Source organism: Canis lupus, chromosome 34 (assembly GCF_048164855.1).
Source record: "Canis lupus baileyi chromosome 34, mCanLup2.hap1, whole genome shotgun sequence".
Classification (NCBI taxonomy): Eukaryota; Metazoa; Chordata; class Mammalia; order Carnivora; family Canidae; genus Canis; species Canis lupus.
In genome coordinates this window covers 7,458,075-7,473,874 of record NC_132871.1, presented here as the reverse complement: position 1 = coordinate 7,473,874, position 15,800 = coordinate 7,458,075, and the positions used below count along the sequence as shown (strand labels likewise).

Here is a 15,800-nt window from a genome sequence, read left to right as displayed (position 1 = left end):
ATTCACAATATGAAGTTGTTTTTAGATGTCATTACATTGCTAAATTATTTTTTTATGATTAGTCACAAGTTATCTCAATTAAATAAAAACACTTATTAATGTGTAAGTCCTGAAAAGATATACTTTGTCAAAATTTAATATAGTAAAAAAGTTAAAATGAGGTTTTTCGGAGTTCTGCAATATTATGTTAATTTGATATATTAAAATGCATTTTCAACTCTTTCTACCAAAACTGTATTTTACAATAACATAACAGTTAATCAGGTTTTAAACAATATAATGTGGTATTATGCTGACAGCACTGCTAATAAAGTCAGTGCTACTTGCAAAACAACTTTCTTTCTTCCCTAGACTAAATGCAATTATAAGAGTTATTCCCTGTGGCTTATAATAATTAAATATTTTAACATTTTAATTAAATATTATAGCAATTTTAGGACAGTCTTTTGAGTGCATGGAAATAGATGCACGAAGACACTTCCAATTGCTATCAAAATATGTTAAGATTAGTTCTAGAACAACTATCCTCTGAATTAATATTAATAAAACTTATAATGACTTAATTATATTCCTCAAATAATGTGAAAAGATCATACAGTAATTTCAGTTTCAATTATAATTTGAAAGGTTAATTCACTAATTTATTTCCTTTCAAAAGTGAACACATGAAGTGCACCCAGGGTACCAATAGGTACACTGTTACTAATATACCAATAAACAAACTTTAAGAGGGAAATAAGAACTTTTTACATTTGAAAAGAATAATTTCTTCTCAAAATTACATACCATAGGATTAAGAAGAAATCCGTCATCTAGAAAAAGGCTGGTAAACTTTTTAAATTAAAGGTCAGATGGTAAATATCTTAGGCTTTAAAGGCCATAGGTTTCTGTTGCAACCAGTCAATTCTGCTGCCATAGGGTGAAAACAAGTATACATAATACACCAACCTATGGGCATGGCTGTATTACACCATTAAAGTTTTATTCACAAAAAACGGGTAGTGGGCCTGGGCTACAGTCTGCTAATTCCCATAACAGATCATAATTAAAGCCTTAAGGCAAATCACTTATACCAAACAGGAACAGATAGTCAAGATCTTTTAGAAATAGAAACCAAAGAGCCTAGAGTTGAATATATAAAGTAAAGCAAGTAAAGCAACGTGTGAAAAGCAAAACCCTAAAAGCCTTGGCTCAGGTTCCAAGGATTTAAAATGTGGATGGGCAGGGAGGAATATACGTAAGAATACAACTGAAAAAACACCCAAGATAACCTACTCAATCTAGTCTTTATTATTGTTGACATTAGGGTTCTATGATACTTTTTTTTTTTTTTTTTTTTTTTTTATGACAGTCACAGAGAGAGAAAGGGAGAGAGGCAGAGACACAGGCAGAGGGAGAGGCAGGCTCCATGCACCGGGAGCCTGACGTGGGATTCGATCCCGGGTCTCCAGGATCGCGCCCTGGGCCAAAGGCAGGCGCCAAACCGCTGTGCCACCCAGGGATCCCGGTTCTATGATACTTTTAACAGTGAAGTATACACAAAGTTATAAGATTATGAGTTCCACCCATCAAGAGGGGGCTTAATATAATATACTTTGTGGATTACTGAATTCCTGAAACCCTGCAGAGTGTCTGACATGTAGTGTACACAGAATACATTTTGCTGAGATAATGAATAAAAGAAAAAAAGACAGATTCTTCTATAGCCAATTAAAGCAATGTAGCAACATGTGCGGTAATCATTACAATTTCTACCAGAAAAGAATGCTTTAGTACATTAAGAAGATAGACTAGGCAATTCATTAAAGAACAAGTTTCCTATTGTATTTTAAGCTACCATTTGATTTACAGGCAACCACTAGGAAATTTATGTAAAGTGCAGTGGGTCAGAGAGACTGGCTCCTTTTTCACATCCCATGAAAGCAGACCATTTAATTCACTGCAATGAGTAGCATTTATGAAACACCTTAGAACTAAGTTTTAAGTTATTTTAAAATTTCAGAATATCGATGTTATAGATATTGTTTCAATTCATAATACCTATTAACTGTCTTAAACATTTTTATAACTAATATCATTTCCTAATAGAAAAAAAATACTGACTTACTGTTTGGCTTTCAGGGAACTCCATTTTCAGCAATTTGTGAGCACATTCTTCAAAATCTAAACTGTAGAGACAAAATAGTCATAAGAGTTAGGTTAAAAACTCACCGCATTGTTAAATCATACAAGGACCTTATTTTAATAATTGTTTTAAATAACTTTTTTACTGTAACTTCATAGTCCTGAATTGTGTATATAGAAAAGACATTGCTCTTAACTCTACAAAGAATGAAGTACTTACTGAGATATACACAACATGGATGCACTCTGAATTAAATGAAGTGAAAAAGTCAGATATAAAAGATCACATAAAGTATGATTCCATTTATATAAAGTGTCCAAACTGGGCAAATACATAGACAAAAAGTAGACAAATTTTTATGACATTGCTAAATATTTCCATTTATCTCTGACCCAAGTCAGGAAGAGGTAAAAGATGCTCCAGAGCCAGCATGACATCCAGTGCTTAACCACATTTATAAGTTATCTTGATTCATACCCAAACACAGTGCTTCTACATTTTCAAAAACTAAGTATAAATATAGTAAATAACCAAAATCACTTATAAGGAAAACAAAATTGCTTTTATACTACATTCATATAAGTTTCATTAAAAATATCTCCAATATCAAGGGATCCCTGGGTGGCTCAGCAGTTTAGCGCCTGCCTTCGGCCCAGGGCGTGATCCTGGAGTCCTGGGATCGAGTCCCACATCGGGCTCCCTGCATGGAGCCTGCCTTTCCCTCTGCTTGTGTCTCTCTGCCTCTCTCTCTCTCGCTCTCTGTGTCTCTCATGAGTAAATAAAATCTTAAAAAAAAAAAAAAATCTCCAATATGCTTAAGAGAATTATCAAATTTAATGTGAGTTCAATTCAGGAAAAATGCTAATATATTTGCACTTTTTGTAGACTGTTCAAACCTTCATTCTTTGGTAACAAGCATATAAAATAATCAGCCACTGAAATAGGAGGACTATGAATTTAGTTTTATAGTTCATCTGATTCCTCAGCTTCTGATATTTATTGAGTTTCATAAGCATAAGAGTAATAACCCAGGATGGTACAATGTAATGGAATTAAAAAGAAAAAACTAAAATGAAAAAAGAAATATATCAGAAAGAGCTTTCACAACAGGTAATATTAAACAATATCTGGCACGAAGATTAAAATACTAAACTGTAGTTGATAAACTTCAACAATATAGCAATATCACCAAAAAGTATTTTTAAAGATTTGATATTTTCTTTTCTAATTCTAATTTTTTAAAAACAGAATTAGTATGCATGAAAAAACCCTGCAATTTCTGAAAAATGAATCAATTAGTTAAGAAAAATATTTTATAACTTCCCTTTATCTGACAGGAGTCAGTGAGAAAGTTAGCTATGTGATAGTCTATTTTTCTTGTTCTTGTTTTAAGTGTTAACTCCCTACACCAAGATTGTTTTGAAGTTGTACTAAATATAAAAATTAAATGAATTAAATTTGCTTGATATTTCAGTTACTTTTGGTTGCTAAATCAAATGAATTTCAGGTTTTTTTTTTTTTTTTTTTGAAGAATTTATTTATTTATTGATGAGACACAGAGAGAGAGAGGCAGAGACAAAGGCAGAGGCAGACAGGGAGCCTGATGCAGGACTTGATCCCAGGCCCCTCAATCACGCCTTTGGGATCTGAGCCAAAGGCAGACGTTCAACCTCTGAGTCACTCAGGCCTCCCTGAATTTCAGGTGCAACACAAATAAACAGTGACTGAAGGAAGGGTAAGGAAAGTGATTTTACATGATGCTAGTTTTTCAGTTGTGTTTACTAATGGTTTTGTTAATATTTCCAATCTAAGAAACTCTGGTGGGAAAATGATAGTCCCACCTCCTGATGCTACAGCTTCAAAAATGCAAAATCAGAGAGGAACATCATTTAAAAACAAGAACAAACAAGAATGTTTACTTTTCAATAACAAAACCAATTGTCTGATTTTGTTTTGTGTAAATGAGAGAGGGTCATTTAGAAGCCAGGATAGTAAAAAGAAGGTAAGAGTACTAGTGAGATCAGTCAACAAGTCTAAAAGGAAAGAAATTAAAGAAATAAAGTCACCACACAGTTCAGTTGTCAGACCTTAGTTTTGTTTGCAAGAATTCCAAAAACAAACTGTATAAAATGCCCTCATTGCCATCTGACTTGATTATATTCCATTATTGATTTATATTTGGTAGAGGCTGTTGTAACTATAAACATAAGACTTTTGAAAAATACAAAAAACTAGAAAACAGACACAAAAAAATCTATAATCCAATCTCCTCTCAAGACAACTACTGTTTATGTTACTGGTAATGGCATGTTAATGCATTCCTTCTAGAATCTGTCTACCTATTTCAACAGTTAAGATAATACTACTGGTGCAGTACTATACAGTCTGTACAATTTTTGCCCTACTTCACATTAAGTCAGACCACTTGCCTGCATCAATAATAATTTCCCATTAGCCTAACTTTCAATGGTGGCATAAAATGGACATTTGATTATTTGTATTGGATTATTTGTATTGATAGTCTTTTTTTTCCCCCATAATGAACAATTCTATATATGATTCTCTATCAATATATATTTCTTTAAGAAATATAACAAAGAAGAATGGTCAAATGGTATGAACACTAAGCCCTTGGTTCATGTTACCAAAAGGCTTTCCATGAAGAGTGTATACACTTAAATTCCCCGTACCTGTATCTCACTAAAACCATTAGTACTGAGTACTGTTGCTTTGGGGGGGAAAAAATCATTTCAGCTGTTTTAATGACTAACAATAGCACTTATTAGTCTAGAGCGTTATTTATTCAATAACTTTGTATTTCAAGATCCCATTACATGAATCCCCCAAACATGTGTCCTTTAAACACTATCAAAGTCTTTGAGGTTCTTTCCTAAAATATGTATGAGATATTAAGTATCGTAAACTTTGTCATATAGAATCATATAGAATCATATAGAAATTACTTTTACTAGGCATCGGGGGAGCTCAGAACTCTTAAATACCAACACCTAAAACAGTGTTGCTGTTACCAGTGTTGGTACTACTCTATAATTGTGATTGTCACCTGTCTAATGCTTTTATTTTTCAAATCTTTTGTGTGACTCAAGGATTATTAAGGTTTGGTAAACTAAAAAACAGTTTCCTTTAAATAATTATTCAAAGAACTCTCCTGTAACTCTTCAAAGTTAACAGCAATATTAAAACAGTAAATCTGCTGTTTACAACAGATTACTGTTGAATTTCTAGAAAAGGATAAATGAAAGGTCAAACTCTAAGAATTTTTACCTATAACAAAAAAATTCTCATTTTCCACTTTAAGTTTGTAAGAAAAAATAGTTAATAGATTTTTCTTTCATGTGAAAGGCAAAGAAATAGGTAAGGATAAACCAAAAATATTTCTAGCTAATGTTTTGCTTTTTAACATCTTTCTGAAGATGAATCTAAGCCAAAAAGTTTTCAGACAGAATAAAAACAGGATGACTCCTACGTATGAATCATTTTTGCTATTACATCATACTAAATGGAAATATACAAAACCTAGTAAGAAAACAAAACTGAGAAAATATTCCTCCTCCAGTGCAAAATGTAAACACTGTGCCCATTAAATCAATAGGTTGATTCGCATAAAGAACAGATGTACTAAGCATTTAATATTTCATTTATTTCTCTTCCAAACCAAACTCACAGCCTTCAAAGGGAATAGGATATTCACATGACATCACAGTAGTTCTTACTTAACATTACTTCAAAGGATCCTCAAAACCTTCCTAATTCCTATTTCCATTTATATTCATTTCCATGTGCACACAAAAAAATCAGCATCCAAAAGTTATGTGCTTCTGTGCTTAGAATCAGAATTAGAAACCAAATAAAAAAATAATATATCTTCACTATAATTATATACTGTGCCAACTCTATAATACAGAATTATCTTCAGGTTCTTATTAGTGATACTTAACTATAAGGAATGACACAGTTAAAAAAAAATCCATTTAATTATGTAATACAATAAGACCTTCCAAATAAGTAAAGGTAATTTTCTTGTGACGCAAAGAAGCAACAGCAGGGATCTATGAGGTTGGGCAGGTAGTTTGAGAATATCTAGTTTTCTGTCATCAGATTCTAAAAATCCCATTCTTGTCCATCCCCTATCAAAATTAAGGATTGGGGCAGCCCAGCTGGCTCAGAGGTTTAGGGCCACCTTCAGCCCAGGGTGTGGTCCTGGAGACCTGGGATCGAGTCCCATGTCGGGCTTCCTGCATGGAGCCTGCTTCTCCCTCTGTCTGTGTCTCTGCCTTTCTCTCTCTCTCTCTGTGTCTCTCTTGAATAAATAATAAAATCTTAAAAAAAAAAAAAAAAGGGATTAATTGAGCTGCAGTATCTTCTTACCTTGACTGAATAGCAAGATAAATTGTACGCCGAAATGAAACTAGATTAATTTCTGTTTTGTCATGAATAGTCACTTTTTGTCCTGAAAGAAATTAAACAAAGTTATGAAACTACAAAAATAAACATGAAGGACTGAAAATATATCTCTAGATGATAATTTTTCATAAATATTTAGAATCTATGAATTTAATAATACTCTTTTCTACAGTGTAAAGCATTTGCAGAGCTCAAAGTATCCATTTCTTGTCTTCTGCATCTTAGAGTATTTTAATAACTTTTGTCAGTTCAAAGAAGTCAGAAATCAAGCCAGAAATATTATTTTTGTTTCTGTGTCTCCTGCTCATTTAGATATTATAAGAGGCAGCACTCATGCTGTTGTTTGGTGAAATATTATTTTTAGAGCTATAAACAGTATTTTGATAATTTGGAAGAATTGTAAATTATGGATAGAAATTCAGTTTCAGAGAACACTGGATCATGACAGACTAGATGGGTTCAATATAAATATGTGTGTTTGTCAAAATTTTCTCTTATCTAATGAATTTTCTTCCTCTATAAATATTTGATAGTTTTTATTTGAACAGTATTTTCACAGAAAACAAAGAAATTCTAAAGTTTAATGTATGTAGTACATAGTTAGGAAATGTTTTAAGTAAGAAAGACACTGGAAAAAAATTAAATTTGTTTTTATTAAATATGTTGTAGAAGAATAATTACACTTTAAGACAAAACTAAAATGTATCATGTCCTAGAACAGAAAGACATACTTTTAATATTTTCAAATATGTAATATAAGTAAATAATGACCAGTTTTATGTATGTTCTAATGTCTTAACTAAGACTTAACCAAAATAAAGTTCTGAGCTCATTTTTCTATGAAATAAAGCAATCAAAGCTGAAGGAGAAGAACATCATGTCTGCTTTGTACAAACACATATTTTGGCCTCCCCCTCTCTATTTTGCCAAAATGAATAGCAAATACCTTGCCACTCTCATCTGTCACATTCATATCAGGGTTGCAGAAATTACTCGACACGAATGCATGTTATTCATAGTTTATACTCAAAGGCATTAAATGTCAAAATTATGCTGATATTAAAAAATGATTTCCTTGTTTAATATTTTTAGAGCAGGGTTTTTCAACTTAGCAATACTGATATTTCCAGCTAGGTAATACCGTGTTGTGGCGGGGGCAGGGGGACAGTCTTATAACTTGTAGGATGTTTAACAGCATCCCTAGCCTTGACCCATCAGAAGCCAACAGCAGCCGCGAGACCTCCACTGATCCAGAACCACTATTTTAGAGGATTACATTAAGAATTAAACTTCAGAGTATTTTACAAGTAGTACTTGAACGAGCCATACTTTTACCTTCTTCATCTTCTTCTCCTTCTTCGTCCTCTTCTTCTTCCTCTTCTTCACTGCTTCCAGCATCTTGGTCTGTGTTTGAGTCACTATCTCCCTCATCAAGAATTTCTACAAGAACACAGTATAGGAAAATATTAAGGAGAAAGTGATAAACATGAATCTCATTCTGAGAAGATAATTCTCAGTTCACCAAAATCCACAGTGGCTACAGTTTATTACCCAAGAAAGTGAGCACAGGGGCCTCATGTTATTGCCTAGGTGGTCAGAGAGCCATATGTATCCTTCTTCTTTTCTTCTTTTGTTAAAGATTTTATTTATTTGTTCACGAGAGACAGAGAGAGGGGGAGAAACATAGACACACAGAGAGAGGCAGAGACATAGGCAGAGAGAGAAGCAGGCTCCCTATGGGGAGCCTGTTGTGGGACTTAATCCCAGGATCCCGGGATCACGACCTGAGCTGAAGGCAAATGCTCAACCACTGAACCACCCAGGGATCCTCATTCTTCTGCCAGGTAGAAAATGGTCATAAAATAAGGGATGAGAAGAACAACAAAAAGTAGATGAAGGTTTTCCAAAAGAGCAAGAGCACCAGAAAAACAAATTATAAATGGAAACTAGAATACTGGAGTCAAAAAATTTTAGTTCAGCATCAGAAAGGAGACAGTCTATTATACAAGGCTAAGGCTAGATATAGAAAGCAAGAATTTAGGCTACGAATGTTTTCCGAAAGACAAAGAAGAGAGAAAAATTTAACTGTATAATTTAGTGTTTACTTTGAATAAATAATAATGAGATTTTTATTCTAAAATATACCTATTAAATAGAACATTACAATGAATCTCAAGACATTCCATATGTAATCAGAAACATAAGTTTAAAAGCCTTTAAAAAATTGGTAAGATGAACACTCCCTCCATCTGGAAAATCACTTAAAATACAACTCACATCTAAAACTAGATGAAAACAATGATATAAATAAGAGACAACATAAAGGCCAGTCATCATATTAATAGTTGACAAATGAGAAAAACTGGGATGCCTGGGTGGCTCAGTGGTTTAGCATCTGCCTTCGGCCCAGGGCGTGGTCCTGGAGTGCCAGGATCAAGTCCCACATCGGCTCCCTGCATGGAGCCTGCTTCTCCCTTTGCCTGTGTCTCTGACTCTCTCTCTCTGTGTCTCTCATGAGTAAATAAAATCTTAAAACAAAACAAAACAAAACCCCAAAAAACCAACAACAAAAAACAATGAGAAAAACTAATGTTATATTTTGCCCAATGGTGTCTGCTGTTATATGATAAAAGATTTTATAAAGCTGGCTAACACTGTATTTTGCATTTCCTTTACAATCAGAGTTTTTATGATAAACTTTTAGAGTGAACTTAATTTTAGGGAAACTCCAAATTCTTATATTTAAGTGAGCATTATACAGGCTCTACATATAATATTTAATGTTCTCAGTAAACTTCACATTATGAAAAATAAATCATTTTATTAAAATGAAGAGTTGTCATTCAAACCTTAGCTGACACACAAATCCCAAGAATATTTCTGACAAATGTGACTTCAAGAAATAATCTAAAGTGTCTAGTTTCCTATTACATAATGTGGCTTAGACAGACTTTTAAGAGAGGAAACTATTTAGTATTCAATAGTAGGAAGACAGGCACTCCTGCTGTTTTCCCAAATGCTGTAAGACCTAAAACTCAAGTGCACCTGGGTCACTCTAAGGTGCTAATTACTAAAGCTGTGCCCACTTCCTGCTGTGGCCATTTTTTTTTATGCCAGTTCTAGAAGAACATTTCATGAAAGAATGAAGGTCAAATGAATTGTCTAGTCGTTTACATCATCCTCTCCTCATCTCTCCACTTGAGAATCTACTTACTGAAATTACTTAGGCAATGACAACTGGATTTCATTAACAGAATGAAGCAGTGGTTTCAAGGTATATAGTCTGATCCCCCTGGGGGATCAGTGACACCTGCCAGGTGATTTGTGAGGTCACAACTATTTTCATAACAATACCCAGACATTATCTGCCTTTCTTTGTGCTGCCATCTACAAAGGTCCAAAAGCAATGAGGGTTGAAGCTGCTGCAACCAGAGCACGAATCAAGGCACCAAAGTGCACCAGCCATCACTGTGCTCTTTACTGCCATACTCTCAGAGGTGGGAAAAGAGCCAGCTTGACTTGATAATGTCCTTGAGGAAGAAGTAGAGAACTGCTAACTTCACTGAATCTCACCCCGAAATGTAAGCATATATAATCATCTGAGTAGCAAAAGATGAATTCGTACACAGCCCTTCTGTTAAAGACAGATGCACACTGTCACGTGATGGTTATCTCAAAGAAAAGCACTTGTGAAACTCTTTGACTTGCAAGGTGAATCAGTGCTGTTTTTCTTTTTACTTGAGAGAATGACTGACACACTATAGTTGTTAGGTATTTGGCAGACATTTTCCCAAATACAAAGTGAGAATGTCACTTCAGGGAAAATAATTAACAGTATTTACTACCATGATAAAATTAGAGCTCTCAGGAGAAAATTAGAGAAGTGGTATCCATTCCTCCGAGCTTGACAGCTTCCCAATACTTAAACTTCTCTAAGGTGATACTAATAAATGTGATTTCTTGATATTGTGTTAATGTGTTCATTGAATTTTGATAATGTTAACATGTTAACACCTAGAAGACATGCATAACTGGGTGAATGGGCATTTTCTAAATGACCAATTGAACATGTTGGAAAATCATGCATGGGTAAAAGATCCATTCAAAGTGAGAGGCCAATGGAATTTAATGAATTAGAATATGAAGATTCATGAATATTGTTTCAGGTTTCACATTCCACTTAATCTTTAAGAAACGATTAGCCTTTAAATACTGGCAGAGTACTAAGGAAAAACATACACATTATCTGAAAAGGCTATTAAAATACTGATCTCTTTTCCAACCTCATATTACCTATTTTCTTCTATACTTCAATCAAAACAACCTACTGCAATAGACTGAAATCACAAACAATATGAAAATCGATTTCCTATTAAGTCAGACATTAAATTGTATAAAATATAAAACAGGCCATTTTTCTTAAATTTGTTTCACAAAGTAGTTATTTTCATAAAAGTATATAACTTATAATATGAACACTAAGTTTCTGTAATTTTGAAATGATATAGTATTTTTAATATTATCAGTTTTAATTTCTAATAAAGTAAATGTCAACAGATGTAACCCACAAAACAAAAAAACTCTTTGAAGTCTTAAATACTTTTCTAGAGTATAAAGGGAAGTTAAGTTCAAAGAGCTTAAGAAGTGCTACAATAAAGAAAGTACTACTTTCCTAGCATTGTTCAACCACCGATATCCTAAAGAAATGGATGAGGAGTTCCTAAGTTAAAAAAAAAAATTCATATGAGGTATGATAAAAATTTCATAAAAACATTTAGCATCTTTGAGTGATACTGTAAAGAAAGTTCATAAGAAGGCAAAATGGGTCTAAGGAATTCTTCATGTTAAGAAACTGAATTGTAATAGCAAAAAGAATCCGGCTATTGCAATGAAATGCCCCTAGGAAAATGGCACCTGAGGAGAGTAATCTATTTATTGAAACCGGGATTTTTATAATAATTCATAGAAATGGAAAGCTGCTTACATCTTACTTTCTATTTCATTCTACTTCCAAGCCTGACAACAGCACAGAATGCAGGAGATTGACAGAGCTCTAGGGCTCCTGCTCTCTCTTCCTGAGAGCATTTAGAACAGTAAATACTTCTCATATAAAAACACAACTCAAGGGAAATAAACCCATAAAATTATAATTATACAGATAGCCCTGAAAATTAGCTTTAGAAGAAAAATGATACAAATGTCAAAAAAAAGTGCATTACCTAAATACTTGCCCTGTGATAATACAAAGCACAATATTTTTTACTTATCCTTAAACAAACAAGTAACATTGACGTCAAACAAGTAATTTGTTCCAGGTCACTTAGCTAGTAATGGCACAGACAAAATAAAAACCAAAGTCTATCCAAAGTTAGTGCTCATAATATACTGATGACATACAAATGATAATAATAATTTATTAATTTTTCGAGCACTAATAGCCTATCTGGAATTGTGATTGATTTTATCAGGATATCAACTTACTCTCAAGAAATCATAAAGCATAATATCTAGTTGAATATTAAACTGGGTGTCAATTTAAGTGCCAATTCTTATGTGGTAGTGAAGTTAAAATAAAGGCCGCTAGTAATATAGGGACTTTATTTTTTAAGATTTATTTGAGAGAGAGAGCAAGCATGCACAGACAGAGGGGAAGGAGAGGAAGAGAATCTCAAGCTGATGCCTCACTAAGCATACAGCCCACAGCAGACCTTGATCTCAGGACCTTGAGATCATAACCAGAACTGAAACCAAGAGTTGGATGCTCAATCAACTGAGCCAGCCACTCAGGAACCCCTATATGGACATTTCTTAAGAGGAAAGAGATTTAAGTAAGGTCTGTATGATTTGAATAGAGGGAAAGAGGACAGGAATAATAAGGTAAATAATTTAGAATGAAGTAGACCACAAACAGCACTAGACAGAAAAATGATGCATGGGAAAATAGTGAGGAGAATGGCTTCCTAAGAGCAGAGATTTCATTAGGTCAATAATCTAAACCTTTCTATTAGTATTAATAGAACTACACAAATTGCTTCTACTTATCCAAAATAGATTATAAAACTCTACATACCTTTCTTAATAGCTTTGTACTTCTCTTCATTCTCCATAAAATTAGGATCCATCTTGAAAACATCTTGAAAAAATAAGTTAAAAATTATTTATTTTCTATATTTACATTTATGGTGTCCTACTTCCCAACTCCCTCTGCCCCCCACCATCCAACTCACTAAGAACATCTTCTGGATTATAGTCATCCTCCAGAGGGAGCATATGGGTGAATTGATCATCTTCTTCCACTAAGTCCAGTCCCTCTAGGATAACAGGGTGGTCCTTGAATCCATCCTTCCGTACAGCAAACATCACTTCAATCATATACTGAACTCTTTTGTCAATTTCAGACTCATGAAGAATGTTTCGGAGGCGCTCAAATATAGCTAAAGTGAAAGTGAAAGAAAAAAAACCAATAAAATAAGCAAAAAATATTGTAATACTCAAATAAAGCTCAATGTCAAACCAAAGGTATATACTTACCATTGATTCCTCTTGGTGACACTTGTGTTAATTTGAGGCCACATTCCTTGAGGAAACCAATAGCTACTTCAACACTATCATCTGTTGGTCTTTCCAGGAGCAAAGTGAGCATCTCTAGGCATAAAACTTCATGTGCCTTAAATAGAATGAAGACATATGGAATAGAGAAAATGCTTTCACATATATTAACCTACTGTCAATAGTAATTTAAAAAATTAGCAAATCGGTTTTTGTAGCAATAATACTGTTCATATGATGACCAAATTTTAGAATGCATACAGAAATACTCCAAATATGGGATACAATTTTTCTTCACTTTCATTGTATCTGTTAAAACTTTCTAGATGATTGATTCAGAAGTCTAAATTTATTACATTTACTACAACTATCTCCAAAAGAAATAATTCTTACACATTATATATAGGAAATAATATGTCTACAGGAAATGCCATAAGTAGCTTCAAAACAGAAGTTAAAAAATTATGTATTAATTTTTTACAATCACTATAGAATAGTAATACTATACTTTTTATAATGTGTATAAAAACTAAAATGTAATATGTAGTAAAGAAGTGGTTCTTCACACCACAACGTTTTATGTCTATTTCCTAGTTCATTCCATCAGCAATTTGTTATACAGTAAATAAGTTTTTAAATTACATGGATAATTTTATCAGAATATATATTAACTGTTTCTGGTACACAAAGACGGTTTTGAAATATTTCCCTCTATTTTTTTTTAATTTACTATAGCAAGTTATTGACACTGGCCCCCATTCAAAAATTAATACTTCAAAACCATGCCAGGTAGGGTTGGAATAAAATTCTACTGAAAAGCTTTGCTGTGAAAAAGAAATGTACTAGGAAGCATTTTCAAGATGTCATATATATGCCTTTCTAAGTTTGGACACTTCTTTGAGATGGGGAAGGAAACAGTCTATGTCTTAACTTATGAAAATATCCTTTCCATTGATTGAGCATAACATCAAAAATACATATGCTTTTATTTGGGGGGGATGGTGGGGAGGGAACAGTCTAACATCAGTGATAAGAAAACACTGCCTTGTACCACAGTGGAAGATTTAAAATAGTTAACATTTTAACAGATTTGTGGCAATGCAAAAAATATCTTCAATATAAGTGAATATATATTCAAAAACTAACACTTTCTGTGCTTTCACATAGATATGTGAAATTAAGTTTCCATGGTCTTCATGGAAGAAGCAAGTATCGCTGCAATAATTTAACTTACGAGGTTAAAATCTAATAGGTTTAAAAAAAAAAAAAATCTAATAGGTTTTTAAGAATGAACATGGGAAAGAATTTCATATGGTAAAGAATTTCATATAGGAAAGAATTAAAATATTGATGGTAGATAAATAAGATTAAATGTGACTTCAAAATATAACACATATAATTAAACATAATATATATCTGAAGGAAACCTCTGAGTATGAATAAGAGCAATTTTATCATTTTGAAGTTTAAACAGAAGCTAAATCAAAACTCAAATATATGAATGGACAGATGACTGGAGCAATGAATGAATACAAAATACAAAACCTGAACAATAAAAAGACAAAATTATTTGCAATTAAAACAGATTAATATTACTTAATTTGCATTTTATAAACTGATTCTAAGAATATATGATTTTATATACTATGTTGTTGCAGAGAAAAGATTTTTTATATAATATCAGATAGTATTACATTCTTATGAACAACAGATACAAAAGAAAAAATATCAACTTCATTGTCTCATAAATATGATTAAGTTATAATCTTTGAAGGATTTTGTAGTTGAACAACCATGTATAGTATAGAAAAAATATCAACTTCATTGTCTCATAAATATGATTAAGTTATAATCTTTGAAGGATTTTGTAGCTGAATAACCATGTATAGTATTAACTGTCAGATTAATTTCATAAAATACTTGTTCTGCATTCCTTTTTATATTTAAGATTAAACACAATTATTATCATTTTAAAACTAAAATATCATCCAAGATACTTTTCTCAAAGACTATAAGGCAAAACAAAAATAGACTGTCAATGAAGTGGCATCAAATTTTGATAATTACTTACCACATTTTGGTTAATAAGATGTGCCACAAATTTTGAAGCAGTAAGACAAAGTTGCTGAAAAGTGAAGGTAGAGACAAGGTTAATCTATAAACTAAAACGAATTTTCATTTAATCACTAAATCTATAGCTTACTTACACGCTATTTAAAATATGTAGCACACAAGGATAATTTTTTTCTTACGAGAAAGTTACAAGATAAAAACTATTACAAGCAAAATAGTGGCATTTCTGGCTAAATAATTATAATTGTACAGTTACAGCCATCATTTTTTAGCTCATCATTAGTAGCTAATATATTTAATGGAACAAAAAAATGTTCTGCAGTTTTTAAAAAGAATTCCTAGGTAGAAATCAACACTGTTTATCATTATTGATACAAGATTATTAGTCTGTCCCTATGTGGCAGTTGATTTACAAGCCCATCAGATTTACCTTATCATTTCTTCGATAGCCTTTTCGGAAATTAAGAATTAACCTCTTGAGAATTAATTCTCCGATCTGTGGAAATTTTGAGTTTATAATTGCCACTAATGCTGCATAAACATGAGTGAAGATTGGAGAAGCACTCTGTGCTTGCAAAACAGATCTGGATAGCAGGCCTCTGTTTAAAAAAAAAAAAAAAAAAAAAGG

At 32.6% G+C, this 15,800-nt stretch overlaps 1 protein-coding gene across 11 annotated transcripts in view; it reads right to left on the bottom strand.

The window, feature by feature from the left end:
- The window catches only part of CWC22 (CWC22 spliceosome associated protein homolog), a 58,869-nt gene that overhangs the window by 11,401 nt on the left and 31,668 nt on the right, over positions 1–15,800 (bottom strand). For all 11 annotated transcript variants that reach the window (XM_072811372.1, XM_072811374.1, XM_072811366.1 and 8 more), the window contains 8 exons: positions 15,603–15,771; positions 15,171–15,224; positions 13,082–13,217; positions 12,778–12,984; positions 12,621–12,683; positions 7,886–7,990; positions 6,515–6,596; positions 2,108–2,168 (listed from right to left, as the gene is read on the bottom strand). In XM_072811372.1, coding sequence (XP_072667473.1) covers positions 2,108–2,168; positions 6,515–6,596; positions 7,886–7,990; positions 12,621–12,683; positions 12,778–12,984; positions 13,082–13,217; positions 15,171–15,224; positions 15,603–15,771 — 877 coding nt within the window. The remainder of the gene's footprint in view (positions 1–2,107; positions 2,169–6,514; positions 6,597–7,885; positions 7,991–12,620; positions 12,684–12,777; positions 12,985–13,081; positions 13,218–15,170; positions 15,225–15,602; positions 15,772–15,800) is intronic.